We start from the raw sequence: 16,390 nt of genomic DNA, 5'->3' as shown, positions 1-16,390 counted from the left end.
AATCATAGAGTTGTGTTCATTTTTAAAATGTCTTTGTATTAGAAGTGGTATTTTGCAAACAGGTAAAACAGTGTTTTGTTCTGTCTATACCTACATCTCAAGTCTTACATTGAACATTAGAAACTTTAGGAAATACACATGCACAGATTCTCAAATGTACATACATATATATAAAATCTTTTTTATTTCCAGCATTTAGTGAAGTTCTTAAAAAGACAGCCTAAGTAGCATCTGTCTTTGTCTGGTTTTGGTCTTGAACTATTTTAGCCCATGTAGAAACTTCATTATAGTCCTAGCTCCTAGGAGTTAATTAAATACTAGTTAGAGAGAGGGAAGAGATATGGGAACATATGTATATGTATAACCGATTCACTTTGTTATAAAGCAGAAACTAACACACCACTGTAAAGCAATTATACCCCAATAAAGATGTTAAAAAAAATACTAGTTAGATAGTGGGGGACATTAATATATTATTTTCTTTCACAGTATCCAATAAATGGCTCCATGAACGTGGACAGGAATTTCGAAGACCATGCACCTTGTCGGAATTGGAATGACAAACAGACTTCCCTTTCTCTCCTGTTGTACTCTGATGTGTCTGATACACACATTTCCCAGTCTTAACTTTGAAGAGTTTACAGTTGACTAACACTCCATGATTGATTCAGTCATGAACCTCATCCTATGTTTCATCTGTGGACAATCGCTAACTTTGTGGGGGTTTTTTTTTTCTTTTAAAAGTAACACTTAAAACACCACATTTTACATATGAAACCTTAAAGTTCAGTTGGTATCACAGAGGACAAAGCAAGGCAGGGTAAAAAATGAGGAATTTTTATATTTATGGTATATTTTAAAGAACTTTTTTTGGTTGGATAAAAAATACAATTTAGGCATCTGATTATAGTATTTCAGTACATCTCAGTTGGTGGGTGGTAGGCTAGAATGGTCCGTGTGATTAAGGAACAGATGCCATATAGTATGGACCTAGGTATTATGTTTACCTAGTCTCAACAACTCCCTTCTGGATCTGCCTGAAGACTAGGAATAAATTAGCCCTGTAAAGTGGGTTCCATACAATGTTTGCCCCTCCATATGCTATTCTAATTTGATTTTTTTTCTCCCAAGTCATTTTTAAAGTATGCTTTATTTTACCAAACCCCTTCTTTCATAGCTCCTCTGTGGTGAATTAAATCTGAGTTACAATACCTTGATTAAAAAAAAAATGTTTAACAGAAGGCCCTACATTAAAAGCTTGGGCCTTCTTAACTAAAATGATCATGACTTAGTCTGTTTCTTGTTTTTCTTAAATGACTGATGATTTTGTCCAAAAAATTTTGCTGTTTTTCTTAGTGCTAATTCCTTGCCTCTTATTTCAGCTACCTACAGCAGGGGATGATTATGTTGGCATTCGGATTAAAAAAATATTGTGCCTTAGGAGACTGGAAATTTAAAAATGTACAAGTCCTTTCAATGATGAGGGAATTAATATAAAAGGAGTTTTTCCTAAAAAGCCAAAATGTTTGTTTTTTCAATTCTGAAATGTGTTGTGACAACAGTGACCTATTTATGATCTTAAATCTTTTTTAAATGTTTCCGTTTTCTGTGTGGTATTTTTCGTATTTAAATGTGAATGTGTGCTATAGCAATAACAGGTTATTTCTTTAGAATTAGGACTTAGGTTTATCCTCCTGATTTTCATTCACTCTAAAGTCACATTGTTATGGTAGACAATTAAGGCTCTTTGAACTTTCAGATATTTAATCAATCAAAATATGTTACCTTCAAAGGGAGCTCTACAACTTTATTACTATGGTTATGGAGTTTTTACAGTAATGCTACTTAAGATTTTCTGTTGTTCAAATACATGGTATGGTAGTAGAAAGCTCTGAACCTAATGAAGTATGTTAATTGACCCTTTAACCTTTATATTTCTTATGGTGAATCATAGTTCACATAAGGGCTCTTTATCCTTTATGCAGTATTTAAATAAGGAAGAATTTGGTTAATTCTCTGGTAAAGAGGGTATTACTTTACCATTTTTTAAAAAAAGTGAACTGTGAACTTTATTTCTCTGAACTATCCTTTGTTCCACCACAAGTATTTTAGTAAGAAATATTGAGAATTAAATTCATTAATCTAATCAGATTTTGTGACCACAGATTTTTTAAAAATCTTTTTTAGATGGAAGCAATGTAAATTCAAAATTGAAGAAATAAAATGGGTGTTCAAAGAAAGGATACTAATCCTTAATTGCCACGTGTTTTAGAAAGTAGAATAAAAAATATCTATTTCACAAGGAAACAACATATTCCATAATCTTACAAATTTCATTATATTCAACCCCAAACCCCACACAGGGATTGGTAAACTCTTGTCAGTGTTAGGTCTTACAGAACCCTCCCAAGTTTCATAATTACCAACTATTTTTCTTTCCAAATGAAAAGGAGAAAAAAAATTCCAGTATAAAACTTTGCAATCCTTTTTTTTTATGCTGAACTTTAAAATAAATGAGGGCTAGAGCTATCATGGAAAATGTGGAAACTGTGGTTTCCTCACCAACCCTAAGTGTCCATCCTTTAAGGTTGGAAGTTTCATCATTGATTAACTTTAACCATGTGTTATCACCAATATCACCAAGTTAACTGAAGTATCCACCAGAACACTCAATCAGCAGGGTAAGTAAATGTCATAACTATGTAATAACCTAGTAGGATTATTTAAAAAAATAATGAAGTGACTTTAAGATTCTTCAGAAAGCTAGATGGTAAATGCAGTAATGAAAGACACAACCAACCATGAACTTTGGTGAATTTATAATAAAATGGTTACTACAATATAAAAGGATTGAGAAGAGTTGTTGTAAGCAGTAAACACACACACATATAATACCTTATATATGTGTGATATAAAAATATAATACCTTATATGTATGTGTATATAAGATATATATTATTGCTGCTGAGAAGAATCTAAATATCCTTACAGACTCATGTGTTGCTGGTTATATGTAAATTCCATGCCAGGTTTCCACTTAAGTCCATATAGCTGAAAATGAACAACCCATGTGTAGGGCCTAATGAGCTAAACAATTGAATGACTAGATGGCTGCCATTAAGAAACTTACAGTGTAATACCAAAATAACAACAACAAATACCCAATCATGATTAAATAACTAAATCACTTGAGAAGGAATAAACAGAATTATGAAATGGAGATTGCTAGGAGAAAGCAGAAAGAAAGAAAAATAACATCTTAGTCTGGATGCCCAGCAGCACAAGAACCAATCCCTTCTCTTGGCAGCGCTTACTTCACTGGGGTAAAAGTTTGTTATTTAGCAGGAGCAGTATTGGGTAACTTAGAGAAATAAGAATGAACTGTCAGCACTAGAGAGTACTACTGTTTATTAAATTATCAGATTTATCAGAATGAAATAGATTTCATATTCCAATTTCCTAATGTCCTTGGATATTATTCTACCACACTAATGAGTTTTGCAAAAGTAACTGTAGTAGAACAGTAAATTTCTTGGCTGCCTGCTTTATTGACTTATTTGAGGACTTTGCAGTTTACTTTCTGTGTGAATGTAGCCTTCAATTAAATATACGTTTTGATGCAGGAAGACTAATTTGTAAAAAAAATTAATAGGCAGTCTTATCAAACGTAAAAGTTTAAATAAAAGGAACCACTGAAAAGGAGTGCTAGTCTCTATATTCTGCTTTTTGAGGCCTTGTTGAATTCCCATTGCAGCACTGTTATATTGAAGTCAGTTGTACAAAACAAGATAATCACAGATAAAATGAGCTCTAAAATCTGAAAAAAGAAAATCCTTAAATTTTGTCATTTGGTTGTTCCAATTCCTAACAGCCTGGTTTATAATACAAATCTGTTTTAGGCTAAACACTTTAAAAGATTCAGAATAGAACATTTTAAATAGAATATGTAGAGTGATGTACACTTTGACGTTTCATGGCTTTTTAGGGAGATGAATTTTAGCTTTAGTCAATTTCTTCTAGAAAAGGCATTCACTTATTTAAGTCTACAAAGAGCAAAAATTATTATTTTAATATCTACCTTAAAGTCATAAATGTAATTAAGCTCCATTGCAATGTAGGTTTTACATGGGTTTGGAAATATCATGGGTTAAATCATATTATGTAAATAACCTTACAGTTGTTAACTCTTAGAAGATGAAATAATTAAATTCACCTATAAAGTAAGTTATGTTCTATTTTTACTTTACATTTAAAAGGCACAAAAGTTAAGGCTCTGTAACATGAAACACCTTTCAGATTTTTATCTATTTTACTTCTGCAACTATAGGAAAATAGTCTATGGAAATGTTGAAGTAAGGCAGTAATTAAAAGTGCTCTGAAACAGTCCTACTTAGAGTGTGGCTTGCAAAAGAGTTGCCATGGGGTTTGTTACTGTTCCACAATGAGATAAGGAGATTACATCAAAATGTAAATACAGTACATCAATAACTACATGGTTTTGTTCAGTTGACTTTTTTCATAGCAAGATTTTCAAGATGAAGAAAGCAATGTGTTATTTACATTGTGGTACAAGCTCCTTGTATCTCAGTGAGAACCAGCTTTAAATAGCATTGCTCTAGAACAGTACAAATTTTGTTTGATTCTACATTTTTAACAGCACTAAAGAGTTTCATATCTGTGGTTTGGATCTTGGTGGGGTAGTGGGAGCAGACTTTTTATGTCATGGCATAATGGGAAAAACAATTCAGAATAATTAATTAGCTTAGCGTATAATGTATCAAGGAATCAACATACTATCCTTAAGGTGATAGATTTGGATCAACATTTCCTCTAGTTCTAAGACCACTTAAACTTAATGTGACTTATTCTTGTTGGTATAAGACATATTTAAGAACATTGGTTCTAGAGGAAGCTAGTGGACTAGGAAGCTCCAGACCTTTGTTCCCCCATGGAAACATGAAACCAGCAACTAGAGCCTGGATGAAATAACTTTATAGAGGTCTGGAAAACAGCCAAAGGTTTAAATTAACCAAGTGAAAGCCAAGTTAAGAAAAAACCATGTTCAAAGTGGTAGGAAATTTCACAGTGTTTTTACTTAACCTTGCCTCACCCCAAACCTGGTACAGCACAGGTGGGAGGAAGTAGCTGCCCCATTCCCAGTTCTTATCTTTAACCAGAAGGAGCAGAGCAGATCTTGTTTGTAACCTTTTAATCTGTTTGGAAGCTGTGTGAAGGACTGGTCTTTTTCACTTAATTCAGAGCTCAGAAGGAAAAGGGTATAGCTGGGGAAAGCCCTGGGAAGCATCAGACACTGCTTGTTAAAGCTGCAGAGGAACTACAGACCTGGAGTAGCCGGATGCAAGAGATTACAGGTAGTGGAATACAATAGAAGGCCCTGAAAAGTGGCTGAGATGAGACTTCTAGGGAAAACAAGACTTTAAAAAGCAGGAATGTATATGGGGAGATGGAGAAAAGCATCAACAAGGGTCCAGGCAAGATGCGTGCCAAAGAAAGACCTTGAGCCCCATGCTGATCCCAAGGATTAAAATATGCTCTTCTGCAAAGACTGGGAGAGGCTACTCTTTAAAGTACCTAATTTTAAGCACCCCGCCACACACACACAAATCACAAAGCATACATAGAAACAGGAAAACATTTCTCATTTCTCCCATTCAGAAGGAGAAAATTAATTGGAAGAAACCATCCCTGAAGAAACACAGACACTGGATGTACTAAACTAAGAGTTTAAAACACCTGTTTTAAATATGCTCAAAGAGCTGAAAGAGAACATAGACAAAGAGCTAAAAGAAGCCAGAAAATGATACATGAACAAAATAAGAATATCAACAAAAGGATAAAAAATAAGAAATTAGTTTAAAAGAACCAACAATAATTCTAGAGCTGAAAAATAAGTGAATCGAAAAATTCACTAGAGGGGTTCAACAGCAGGTTCAAATAGGCAGAGGAATAAATCAGCAAACTTGGGGACAGGTCATTTGAAATTATCAAGTCAAGTCCAAGGAGCAGAAAGAATGAAGAAAAGTGAACAGAGCCAAAGGGACTTACATGACACCATCAAACAGCCCAGTATATACATTATGTGAATCCCTGAAGAAGAAAGAAAATTTCTGAGAGATCATTTGAAAAAATAATGGTCAGTTATTTCCCAAATTTGTAATCATGGATTGACAAATTCCAGAAGCTTAAAGAATTCCAGGTAGGATAAACTCAGAGAGAACACTGAGACATATTATAATCATAGTACATAGTAAATCTATTCTACAAAAATGAGGGAGAAATTAAGACATTTCCAGATAAATAAAAGCTGAGGGAGTTCATTACCACTTGACCTGCCCTGCAAGAAATGCTTCAAGTTAAAAGGACTCTGGACAATTGAATGGAAATCATATGAAAATATAAATATAATAAAGGTAAATATATGGAACAACAGAAAAATCAACATTGTGATTTTGGGTTACAACTCCACTCTTTTTTCCTAGAGGATTTAGAAGACAAATGCATAAAAAATTATAAATATGTTAATGAGTACAATATATAAAGCTGAATTTGTGACTTCATTAACATAAAGGGGAGTGGATCTGTAAAGGGGTAGAGTTTTTGATGGGGTTGCAGAAACTGGTATTAATTCAGATTAGATTGTTATAACTTTAGGATGTTATGTGTAGTCCACGTGCTAACCACAAAGAAAGTATCTATAGAATATGCACAAAAGGAAATGAAAAATAATCAAAACGTGTCATTACAAAGAAAGTAAACAGAAAAGAAGGCAGTAATAGAGGAAATGAGGGACAAAAAAAAAGCTGTAAGATATAAAAAAAATGGCAAAAGTAATTTTGCCATCCCTAGCAGTAATTACTTTAAATGTAAATGGATTAAACTCCCCAGTCAAAAGACGTAAATTGACATAATGGATAAAAAACATGACCCAAGTATACGCTGTCTTAAAGAGACTCACTTTATCTAAAGACATGCATAAGTTGGAAGCAAAAGGATGGGAAAATATATTCCCTATCAAAATCCCAATGATTTTTTTTACCCATCATAAAATTAATATGTGGGTATAGAGGGAACAGATTTCAAGACAATAAAAGCTATTTATGACAAATCCACATCCAATATAATACTCACTGGTGAAAAGCTGAAATCCTTCCTGATAAAACCTGGAACAAGACAAGGATCCCCACTCTCACCTCTTCTATTCAACATAGTATTGGAAGTCCTAGCCACAGCAGTCAGACAAGAAAAAGAAATAAAAGATATCCAAATTGGAAGGGAAGAGGTAAAATTATCATTATATGCAGCTGGTATGATATTATATGTAGAAAACCCTAAAGACTCCATACAAAAATTACTAGAACTGATAAACGAATTCAGCAAGGTAGCAGGATACAAGATTAACATACAGAAATTGGCTGCATTTCTTTATGCCAACAATGAAATATCAGAAAGGGAATGTAAAAAAACAATATCTTTTAAAATCACACCCCCAAAAATAAAATACTTAGGAATAAAGCTGACCAAGGAGGTGAAAGACTTACATGCTGAGAATTATAAAACATTAATAGAAGAATTTGAAGATGATTCAAGGAAATGGAAAGATACCTCATGCTTTTGAATTGGAAGAATATTGTTAAAATGGCCATACTACCCAAAGCAGCCTACAGATTTAATGCAATCCCTATCAAATTATGCATGACCTTTTTCATGCAACTAGAAAACATAATCCTAAAATTCATATAAACCAAAAAGACACAGGATTGCCAAAGCAATCCTGAAGAAAAAGAACAAAGCCAGAGGCATAACCCTCCCAGACTTCAGAAGATACTACAAATCTACAGTAAACAGCGTGGTACTGGCACAAAAACAGACATACAGATCAATGCAACAGAATAGAGAGAGAGCCCTGAAATAAACCCACACACCTACAGTCAATTAATCTTTGACAAAGGAGGCAAGAATATACAATGGGGAAAAGTCTTTTCAGCAAGTGGTGCTGGGAAAGTTGGACAGCCACATGTAAATCAATGAAGTTAGAATACACCCTTTCACCATGCACAAAAATAAACTCAAAATGGCTTAAAAACTTAAACATAAGGCACAACACCATAAAATTCCTAGAAGAGAACACAGGCAAAACATTCTGACGTAAATCATACCAATGTTTTCTTAGGTCAGTCTCCCAAGGCACTAGAAATAAAAATGAAAATAAACAAATGGGACTTAAAAGCTTTTGCACAGCAAAGGAAACCATAAGGAAAATGAAAAGACAACTCACAGAATGGGAGAAAATAATTCGCAGATGATGCAATCGACAAGGGCTTAATTTCCAAAATACACAAACAGCTCATACAACTCAATAACAAAAAAAAAACAAATAACCCTATCCAAAAATGGGCAGATTTAAATAGACATTTCTCTAAAGAAAACATAAAGATGCCAATAGGCACATGAAAAGATGCTCAACATTGCTAATTATTAGACAAATGCAAGTCAAAACTACAATGAAAAGAAGGGCCCCCTTGTGCACACCACCTCCACAGACAACTGTCGCCACATGGTGGCCCAATTACAGCAGCACCGGCCACTGCTCTCTACCCCATTTTACCTCTCCTCGACCCAACCCAGAGGGGTCAGAAACTGCTGCTAGTTTTCCAGCCTGAAGTAGGCCCAAGCTCAGAAAGGGGGGGAAATTTAGAATTTAAATTAATTTGGAGTTCCAAAAAAAAAAAAAACTACAATGAGGTACCACCTCACACCAGTCAGAATGTCCATCATTAAAGAGTCTACAAATAACAAATGCTGAAGAGGATGAGGAAAAAAAGGAACCCTCCTACACTGTTGGTGGGAATGTAAGTTGGTGCAGCCACTGTGGAAAACAGTATGGAGGTTCCTCAGAAAACTAAAAATAGAATTACCATATATCCAGCAATCCCACTCCTGGGCATATATCTGGACAAAAGTATAATTTAAAAAGATACATGCACCCCTATGTTCATAGCAGCACTATTCACAATAGCCAAGACATGGAAACAAGCCAAATGTCCACCAACAGATGAATGGATCACGAAGATGTGGTACATATATACAATGGAATACTACTCAGCCATAAAAAAGAACAAAGTAATACCACTTGCAGCAACATGGATACAACTAGAGATTATCACACTAAGTGAAGTAAGTCAGACAGAGAAAGACAAATACCATATGATATCACTTATATGTGGAATCTAAAATACAGCACAAATGAACCTATGTATGAAACAGAATCATGGACATTGAGAACAGACTGATGGTTGTCAAGGGGGAGAGGGTTGTGGGAGGGATGGATTGGAACATTGGGGTTAGCACATGTAGGCCTTTATATATGGAAGAGATAAGCAGCAAGGTCCTACTACTGTATGGCACAGAGAACTATGTACAAAATCCTATGATAAACCATAATAGAAAACAATATAAAAAAAGAATGTATATATTGTATAACTGATTCACTTTGCTGTACAGCAGTAATTAACACAACATTGTAAATCAACTATACTTCAAATAAATAAATAAAATTAATATGGAATCAAAAGGGACCCGAAATAGCCAAAATAATCTTGAAAAAGAGTAACAACAGAAGTCTCACACTTCCTGATTTCAAAACTTATTATAAAGCTACAGTAATCAAAATAGTGTGATGCTGGCATAAAGACATAGACAATTAGTATAGAATAAAGAGCCTAGAAATAAATCCGCATAACTCAACAAAATATAACCCAAATTTTAAAAAAAAGATCAAGGACTTGAATAGACATTTCTCCAAAGAAGAAATACAAATGTCTAATCAACACATGAAAAGATGCTCAACATCACTAATGACTAGGGAAATGCAACTCAAAACCACAAAAAGTAATAACACAAAAAAATAAAAACAAAAAAATAAAAAATAACATAAAAAAATAAAAAATAACAAGTGTTGGTGAGGCTGTGGAGAAATTGGAATCTTCACACATCGTTGGTAGGAATGTAAAATAGTTTAGCCACTATATATTCCTCTTATGGGTATATATCCTAAAGTAATGAAAGCAGAGACTCAGAGAGATATTTATTTGTACACTCACTTTAATAGCAGCAGTATTTACGAGAGCCAAAAGGTGGAAGCAGCCCAAGTGTCCATCAACAGATAAATGGATAAATAAAACATAAAAAGGAGGACAGTTTTTAAAATAAAAAAGAAATTAATAAAACAATCCAAAAGAAAATGAAACTGAAAATAAGCAAAGAAGATCTAACAGAGATAATGGGAATCCCTAAATAAACAACAAAACCAAGTAAAGAGAATCATGCTTAAAAGTTATATTTCAAGAAAACTGTCTGTAGTATGCCTGACATTAAGCTTTTGAGTGCTGAGACATCCATTTCAAAGGCATCCATCTTGAATAACCATATTGCCAGCTCTATGACACAGCTACAAGCAAAACAACTAGATAAGGAATCAGGCTGCCCCACACATGAAGTTTCGCTTTCAGAAAGCCTGTGTCCTAGATAAATAACCACCTGAGCATACCTGCTTTTCACTTCCCATGCCCTATTCCCACTCTTATACTTGAAGCTTGCCAATAAAGAGTGAACCCACAAAATCTCAGGCACACCACCTTCGGAACTTAATAAAGGCAGACCACCAGGTTTGTGGTCCCTCCCTCCTACTCTACCCGTGACCTACTGTGTGGCCCTTGGTAGGTGCTGTGTACCCTCTAGGATATTTGAGTAATCTTGTTCTTCAAAGTTCCCTGATGGTTTTTGCTGAGGTGCTCCTTGCAATCATAGTAAGAACCACAAGGGCTGGTCCAGCCACAACATTGGCTCCAGTCCAGAAAACGTCTGCGGGGACTCCCACAAGTAATAGGGACCCAGGCAAGTGTCTCAGGCATTCCTACCCAATAGCATCACTATCAGTAGGCTGGGACGGACACAATACTTTCTTAAAATAAAAACGTTTAAAACTATATATTGAAAGAGCACATTGTGTACCAGAGAATAACAACTCAGAATGACCAACATCAATACATACTCATAAAAGGACCAGATTTTAAAGAGCAAAAAAATTTCCTTTGAGCATTTTGGCAAAAAGACCACATTACTTATAAGGGAGAGAGAATTAGATCATTAGTAGATGTCAACAGCAACACTTTATCACAGAAGAAAATGGATATAAAATATATTTAAGGTAGTCAAGGAAAGAAAATGTGAATGAAAGGTTTTATATCCAGCATAACTACCCTTTAAGTATAAAGGGCACAGACAAATCTATCAATATGCAAGAACTCAGAAAATATTGTTCCTGTGACACTTTCCCAAGAAATCTAGAGAATGAACATCTGACACCAGAATGGAAATTAGTTAGATATGAAAGATGATGAAAATACTAATTATCAAACCCATAGGATATAGCAGTAACTACAGAATAATATTTAACTTTTAACATTTACAGTATAAAACCAAAAAAAAATTTTAATTAGTGTATTTATGGTGCAGCTACTATGGAAAACAGTATGGAGTTTCTTCAAAATATTAAAAATAGAACTACCATATGATCCAGCAATTCCACTTCTGGCTGTTTATCTGCAGGAAATGAAAGCACTAACTTGAAAAGATATAGGCACCCTCATGTTCTTTGCAGCATTGAACATGAAAGCAACCTAAGTGTCCATCAGTGGATGAATGGACAAAGAAAATGTGATATATATACACACAATAGAATATTAATCATCCATAAAAAAGTAAATTTTGCCATTTGTGACACCAGAGATGGATTTCAGGATGTTATGTCAAGTGAAATAAGTGAGAGAAAGATAACTACTATATGATCTTACTTACTTACATGTGGAATCTAGAAAGATAACACAACAACAAAATACCTAAACTCATAGATACAGACGACAGAGTTAGTGGTTTCCAAAGGTGAGGGATGGGGGTGGGGTCAAAATAGGTGAAGGAGGTCAGGAAGTACAAACTTCCAGTTGTAAGACAAAGAAGTCACATGGAAAAAGTGTAACTCTGGGTGGTGATGGATGTTAATGATTTACTGTGGTAATCATCTTGCAATATATATAAGTATTGAATGATTACATTGTACACCTGAAACTAATATAATGTTATGTGAGTTACATCTCAAAAAAAAATTATTAGTCCCAAGTGTCAGTAGTGCCAAGGTTGAGAAACCCTGATGGCATCAAAATGAGTACATTTCTTTCAGCTGTTCTTGATCAAGTGACTAAGTCACTTGATCAAGAACAGCTGAAAGAAATGTACTCATTTTGATGAAGTGCTGGTTTGAAGAACTTGTCTTTAAAATCTTCAGGTTGTATAACAGTTGAGCCTGCTAGATGTATTCATCAGATATCATGTTCTTCATCCTATTCCTTTTTTTCTTGGAACATTAAAGGCATTATAAAAACCAAAAAAATGTAATAATAAAATAAATGTATTCAATTAGAAAAATAGAGAAAACATTTAGTAAGTATGATGGAAATAATTCGTGCTTAGATGCAAGTTTACAGCACCAAATGTCTACATTAGAAAGAAGAAAGGTCCAAAAATTAGTAACCTGGTTTCCACTTTAAGAAGCTGGAAAAGCTATACAATGGGGAATATTACTCAGCAATAAAAAGAAATGAAGTAGTTTCTCTGGTGGCGCAGTGGTTAAGAATATGCCTGCCAATGCAGGGGACACAAGTTTGATCCCTGGTCCAGGAAGATCCCACATGCCGCGGAGCAACTAAGCCCGTGCGCCTCCGCTTTTGAGCCTGCGAGCCACAACTACTGAGCTCGGGTGCTGCAACTACGGAAGCCCGCGTGCCTAGAGCCTGTGCTCTGCAACAAGAGAAGTCACTGCTGTGAGAAGCCCACGCACCACAATGAAGAGTAGCCCCTGCTCAATGCAACTAGAGCAAGCCCACGCACAGCAGCAAAGACCCAACGCAACCAAAAATAAACAAATAAATAAACAAATAAATAGGAAATAGGTTTTTTTAAAAAAAGAAGTGAAGTAGTGATACATGCTACAAGATGGATGAACCCTAAAAATACCCTAAGTGAAAGAAATTGATCACCAAGGACTGTATATTGTATGATTCCATATATATGAATGTCCAGAATAGACAAATCTAAAAAAGAAAGCAGATTAGTGGTTGCCTGGGGTGGGGAAATTAGGAGTGATGGCATTAGGTTTCTTTTTGGGTTAATGAAAGTGTTCTCAAGTTGATTGTGATGATGAAAACACAATTCTTTGAATATACCTGAAGTCATTAAATAGTACATTTTAAGTTGTTCACTTGTATGGTATGTGAATTCTGTTTCAATAAAAGTGTTTTGTTTTTTAAAGACTAGAAAGGAAGAACAAATTAAACCAAAAGTAAGCAGAAGAAAACTAAGAGCACAAATAAATGAAAGGAAAATATACAAACCATAGAGAAATTCAGTGAAACCAAAAGCTATTTTCTTAAATCCATCAATAAAAATTGATAAATCTTTAGACTGATAAAGAGCCAAGAGAAAAGAAACAAATTACCAATATCAGGCATCAAAAAAGGGACATTACTACAGCTCTTACAAGCATTAAAAGGATAATGGAGGGACTTCCCTGGCAGTCCAGTTGCTAAGACTTCACCTTCCAATGCAGGGGGTGAGTGTTCAATCCCTGGTCAGGGAGCTAAGATCCCACATGCCTCGGGGCCAATAAAACAAAACATAAAGCAGAAGCAATATTGTAACAAATTCAATAAAGACTTTAAAATGATCCCATCAAAAAATGATAATGGAATATTATGAACATCTTTATATCAAAAATTAGACAACTTATTGACAAATTGACAAATTGATTTTATTTATTGAAATTGACAAAGTTCTTAGAGAAAAATTACCAAAATTTACCCAAGAAGAAACAGTCTGGATAGCCCCATTTCAAGTCAAGAAATTGAATTAATAATTAAAAAGATTACCACATTATCCCAAGAATGTAAAGATGGTTCAATATTTTTAAAATCTGATGGCCAAAAAGCACATGAAAAGATGTTCAACATCACTAATTATCAGAGAAATGCAAATCAGAATGACAATGAGGTATCACCTCACACCAGACAGAATGGTCATCATCAAAAAGTCTACAAACAATAAATGCTGGAGAGGGTGTGGAGAAAAGGGAACCCTCCTACAACTGTTGGTGGGATGTAAATTGGTACAGCCACTATGGAGAACAGTATGGAGCTTCCTTAAAAAACTAAAAATAGGGCTTCCCTGGTGGCACAGTGGATAAGAATCTGCCTGCCAATGCAGGGGACACGGGTTCGAGCCCTGGTCTGGGAAGATCCCACATGCCATAGAGCAACTAAGCCCGTGAGGCACAACTACCAAGCCTGCACTCTAGAGCCCGTGAGCCACAACTACTGAAGCCCGTGTGCCACAACTACTGAGCCTGCGTGCCTAGAGCCTGTGCTCTGCAACGAGAGAAGCCACCACAATGAGGAGCCCACACACTGCAACGAAGAGTAGCCCCTGCTCACCGCAACTAGAGAAAGCCTGTGCGCAGCAATGAAGACCCAACACAGCCAAAAATAAAATAAATAATTTTTTTAAAAAGAGACTTGAAAAACAACCCTAAAAGTAGAAATACCATATGATCCAGCAATCCCACTACTGGGCATATATCTGGAGAAAAGCATAATTTGAAAACATACATGCACCCCAATGTTCATTGCATCACTATTTACAATAGCCAAGACATGGAAGTCCATGGAAGTCCATGGAAGTCCTGGCCTGAGCAATTCAGCAAGGACAAGCAACAAAAGGCATTCACATTGGAAGAGAAGAAGTTAAATTATCTCTATTCACATGTGACATGACCTTATATATAGAAAATCCTAACTATCACACAAAAAACCCCACTAGATCCAATAAATGGATTAAGCAAAGTTGCAGGGTATGAAATCAATTTTAAAAAATAGTTGCAATTATATACAATAATAATTGACAATTGAGAGAGGAAAATAAGAAAAAATCCATTTCCAAAATCATCAAAGAGAATAAAATACTTAGGAATAAATTTACCCAAGGAGGTAAAAGACTTTCAACTGAAAATTATGAAACACTGCTAAAAGAAATTAAAGATATAAATAAATGGAAAACATCCTTTAATCATGGCCTAGAAGACAATATTATTGAGACGGTAATATTACATAAAGGGATATATATATTCCATGCAATTTCTACTAAAAACCCAAAAACATTTTTTTGCAGAAATAAAAAACCCATTCAAAAATTCATGTGGAATTTTAAGGGGCCCCAAATAGCCAAAATAATTTTTAAAAAGAGCAAAGCTAGAGGATTCGTACTTCCTGATTTCAAAGTTTACTACAAAGCTGAAGTAATCAAAATATTGTGATATTGGCTTAAGGAAAGAAATATAGACCAGAATAAAGAGACTGGAATAAAGAGCCCACAATAAACCCCCTCTTACATAGTCAAATGATTTTGACAAAGGTGCTAAAGCCATTGAGAGGTAGAAAGGACTCTCCTTTCAAAAAATAATCCTGGAAAAACTGGCTATCTACATGCAAAAGAATGAAATTGGTCCTTTATCTTATACCACATGTAAAAATTAATGCAGAATGGGATTTCCCTGGTGGTGCAGGGGTTAAGAATCCGCCTGCCAATGCAGGGGCCATGGGTTCGAGCCATGGTCTGGGAAGATCCTACATGCCACAGAGCAACTAAGCCTGTGTGCCACAACTAATGAGCCTGTGCTCTAGAGCCCACAAGCCACAACTACTGATCCCGCTTGCCACAACTTCTGAACCCCATGTGCCTAGAGCCCATGCTCCACAACAAGAGAAGACACCGCATGGGAAGCCCATGCACCACAACGGAGAGTAGCCCCCACTCGCTGCAACTAGAGAAAAGCCTGTGTGCAGCAACGAAGACCCAATGCAGCCAAAAATAAAATTAATTAATTAATTAATTTTTAAAAATCTGGCCTTTAAAAACAAAGATCCCACATGCTGCAGAGCAACTAAGCCTGTGTGCCACAATTACTAAGCCTGTGCTCTAGAGCCCGTGAGCCACAACTACTGAGCCCACAAGCCACAACTACTGAGCCCATGTGCTGCAACTACTTAAGCCCATGCGCCCAGAGCCCATGCTCTGGGAAGCCACTGCAACAAGAAGCCCATGCACCGTAATGAAGAGTAGCCCCCGCTCACCACAACTAGAGAAAGCCTATGTGCAGCAATGAAGACCAAACGCAGCCAAAAATAAATAAATAAAAGAAATAAATTTAAAAGAAATTAATGCAGAAATGATCAAACACCTGAACGTAACAGCTAAAACTATTGAC

The 16,390-nt window shown here is 35.4% G+C and overlaps 1 protein-coding gene across 7 annotated transcripts in view; it reads left to right on the top strand.

The window, feature by feature from the left end:
- The window catches only part of P4HA1 (prolyl 4-hydroxylase subunit alpha 1), a 93,764-nt gene extending 91,560 nt beyond the window's left edge, over nucleotides 1–2,204 (top strand). For 5 of the 7 annotated variants that reach the window (XM_082673388.1, XM_082673392.1, XM_082673387.1 and 2 more), the window contains one exon: nucleotides 490–2,203. In XM_082673388.1, the coding sequence (XP_082529514.1) occupies nucleotides 490–560 (71 nt within the window). In that variant the 3' untranslated portion in view covers nucleotides 561–2,203. Of the gene's footprint in view, nucleotides 1–489 lie in introns of all 7 variants that reach the window. The other 2 variants (XM_082673390.1, XM_082673391.1) reach the window with 2 other exon arrangements.
- Nucleotides 2,205–16,390: the final 14,186 nt, after the last annotated feature.

This window comes from Grampus griseus (assembly GCF_964374135.1).
Source record: "Grampus griseus genome assembly, chromosome: 16".
In the NCBI taxonomy this organism is placed as follows: domain Eukaryota; kingdom Metazoa; phylum Chordata; class Mammalia; order Artiodactyla; family Delphinidae; genus Grampus; species Grampus griseus.
The sequence above is the reverse complement of the archived record's forward strand: the minus strand, read 5'-3'. Positions and strand labels throughout refer to the sequence as shown.